General features: G+C 43.7%; 1 protein-coding gene across 1 annotated transcript in view; it reads left to right on the forward strand.

Moving 5' to 3' along the window:
• Positions 1-312: 312 nt before the first annotated feature.
• The window catches only part of Slc28a2 (solute carrier family 28 member 2), a 25626-nt gene continuing 23385 nt past the window's right edge, over positions 313-2553 (forward strand). Inside the window, exons 1-2 of the mRNA XM_008849499.1 lie at positions 313-393; positions 509-588. Coding sequence (XP_008847721.1) covers positions 313-393; positions 509-588 — 161 coding nt within the window. The remainder of the gene's footprint in view (positions 394-508; positions 589-2553) is intronic.

Here is a 2553-nt window from a genome sequence, read left to right on the forward strand (position 1 = left end):
CTGCAGTCTAAAGGCGTCCCACCAGTTCATTCCGGTTCCCTCCGCCCTTCGTGTCTCTTCTATCTTACTGTGTCTTTCATAACTACTTATGGTAAGAACTCAGTCTATATTTCAGTATTTATTCTATTTAAATCTATACCCAATCTTTCCAGTTCTTTTTCTTTAGTCCTTCAGCAATTAGCTTTTGAGAAAATTTAGTTTTGTGTTTTTTGTGAGGACCTGGCCCTAGAGTTCCTCCCCAGCCCCATATGACAGAATGGCAAATCTGTTAGCCTTAACCCTGAATTTGTTTTTCAGGTAAGATAACACGAGATGGAGAAGGTAAGGGGAATTGAGCCCATTCCTCTGTTCACAGTGAAGAATGGCATAGAGAACCCAGGACTGGAGTTCATGGTAATTCAGAGTCGTGGGCCATGCAGGGGCTTTGTAGTGTCCTTGGCTGCTCTCTCCATCTCCCTCACCTCTGACAGGGCTCCATGACTCACCCCAATTCTACCTGTTCTTATAGGAAGGAGGAAATCCTGAAGGAAGCAAGAGCACCCAGGGGTACAGCATGAGGGGCAACCTGGGGCCTCTCTCTTACCCAAGGTAAGGATGTTCCAAAATCCAGCTTAGTTACCATTCAAAGAACCTGGTATGGATCAAAGGTACCCCATCCTCAGATAGCTTATCTCATGAAGGAGACAAGACCATAATCACTGCACATCACCACATGTACATGTTTGTATTTTGTGGAATTTACTGAAGTCCATGACCTCAACAAGTTCATCAGGCTGGTTGGGCTGACAACAAAACTAATAGCGATGGCAGCAGTAATAGTACTAACAATAAAAATAGTGAACATTGAACACTATTATGTAGGCTATTCCATATAATTAATTTTCATAATAGCACTAATTTTAATACTTTTCTTAAATTAGAACATTGATGCTTAGAAATGAACCTACTTATACCAATTTTTTAAAAGATTAAAAAATTTTCTGCAATGCTCAGATTTAGGCATGAGAGAAAAGAGAAATGATGTGGGGGTAGAGACAAAAAGACTTACTGTGAAGGCTGATAAGAAAGAGATGGTATCTTGGAAGTTAAGAGAGTTTATTGTAACTAATCAGTAAGTCTTTATCTTTCTACATTTTCTTTTTAAAATAATATTTTTATTTATTCTTTGAACATGTCATACAAGGTATTTTGATCATATCCATCCACCACTACCTCCCTCCAATTCCTCTTAGTAACTCCCGACCCATCTTCCTCTCAACTTATGCCCTCTTTTGTTGTTATTGTTAATAACTCCTGAATCCATCCCATATAGGTATGATGGGTCTGGGGCCATCCACTGGGGCATGGGCAACTTACCAGTGATCACATCCCTGAAGAAGAGTGACTCAGCAACCATCAACTGCCAATAGCTCCTTCACCAATGGTGGGGCCTTGGGGGCTCCTTCTCTATCCATGCTGGAATGTTGACTGGCTTGATCTTATTCAGGTCTTATGCAGGGAACCACAGCTGCTATGAGTTGATGTGTACAACAGTCATGTCATGTCCAGAAGTCAGCATTTCAGTCTCTTCCCCGTCTGCTAGCTCTTACATTCTTTCTATTTTTACCAAGATAGCCTTTGGCCTTAGATGGAGAGAGGTTGATATAGATGATTCATCCATAGCTGAGCACTCAGGGTTACTTATGATCAACACTGACCAGCTATGAGTCTGGTCACTACCCACAGCAAAAGAAGCTTCTCTGACTGTGCTGGATAGCTTTAGTGTCAACTTGACACACCTGGGTTGAGGGAGCCTCAGTTGGGGAATTTCCTTCATTGGAATGGCCTGTGGCCATATCCATGGGGCACCTTCTTGATTGTTGAGTGATATGTGGGAGGGCCCAGCTCACTGTGGGTGGTGCCACACCTGGGCATGTGGGCCTGTGTCACATAAGAAAGCAGGCTGAGCAGGGGCCAGGGGAGCAAGCCAGTAAGCAGTGTTCCTCCATGGCCTGCACTCTAGCTCCTGACTCCAGATTCCTGCCCTGAGTTCCTACCTTGGGCTCCCTGATGAACTGTGACCTGGGAGATGTAAGACAAATAAACCCTTTCCTCCCCAAGTTGGTAGTGGTCAGAGTGTTTTGTCACAGCAATGGAGAAACAAACTAAGACAGAAATTGGTACCAGAAGTGGGGTATTGCTGTAACAGACCTGACCCTGGTATTTTTAGGAGGATTGTGGAAGTGTTCTGAACTTTGGGCTGGAAAAGCCATTGAGTGCTCAGAGTTTGTTGCTGTGGAGCTTGGAACAGTTATGTTGAAAGAGTTGTGGACAATTGAGGCCTGGTTTGTGAGGCTTCAAAGGGAAGCAGAGACTATCAGGGCTGTTCATGTGAGATTTTGGATTGAGAATCTGTGGGTTCTGGTCAGCTGGGGCTGAAGAATCAGCTGTGATTAAGAAGAGACCAAATCCTGAAGCAAAACCTTTACTTTACTGGGACAATTGATGCTGGTTAGCTGGGGCTGAAAAATCAGCTGTAAGTAACAAGAGACCAGCATCACTGAGGTGAAATCT

The sequence above is a fragment of the Nannospalax galili genome, unplaced genomic scaffold (genome assembly GCF_000622305.1).
Source record: "Nannospalax galili isolate Female #2095 unplaced genomic scaffold, S.galili_v1.0 scaffold891, whole genome shotgun sequence".
NCBI lineage: Eukaryota > Metazoa > Chordata > Mammalia > Rodentia > Spalacidae > Nannospalax > Nannospalax galili.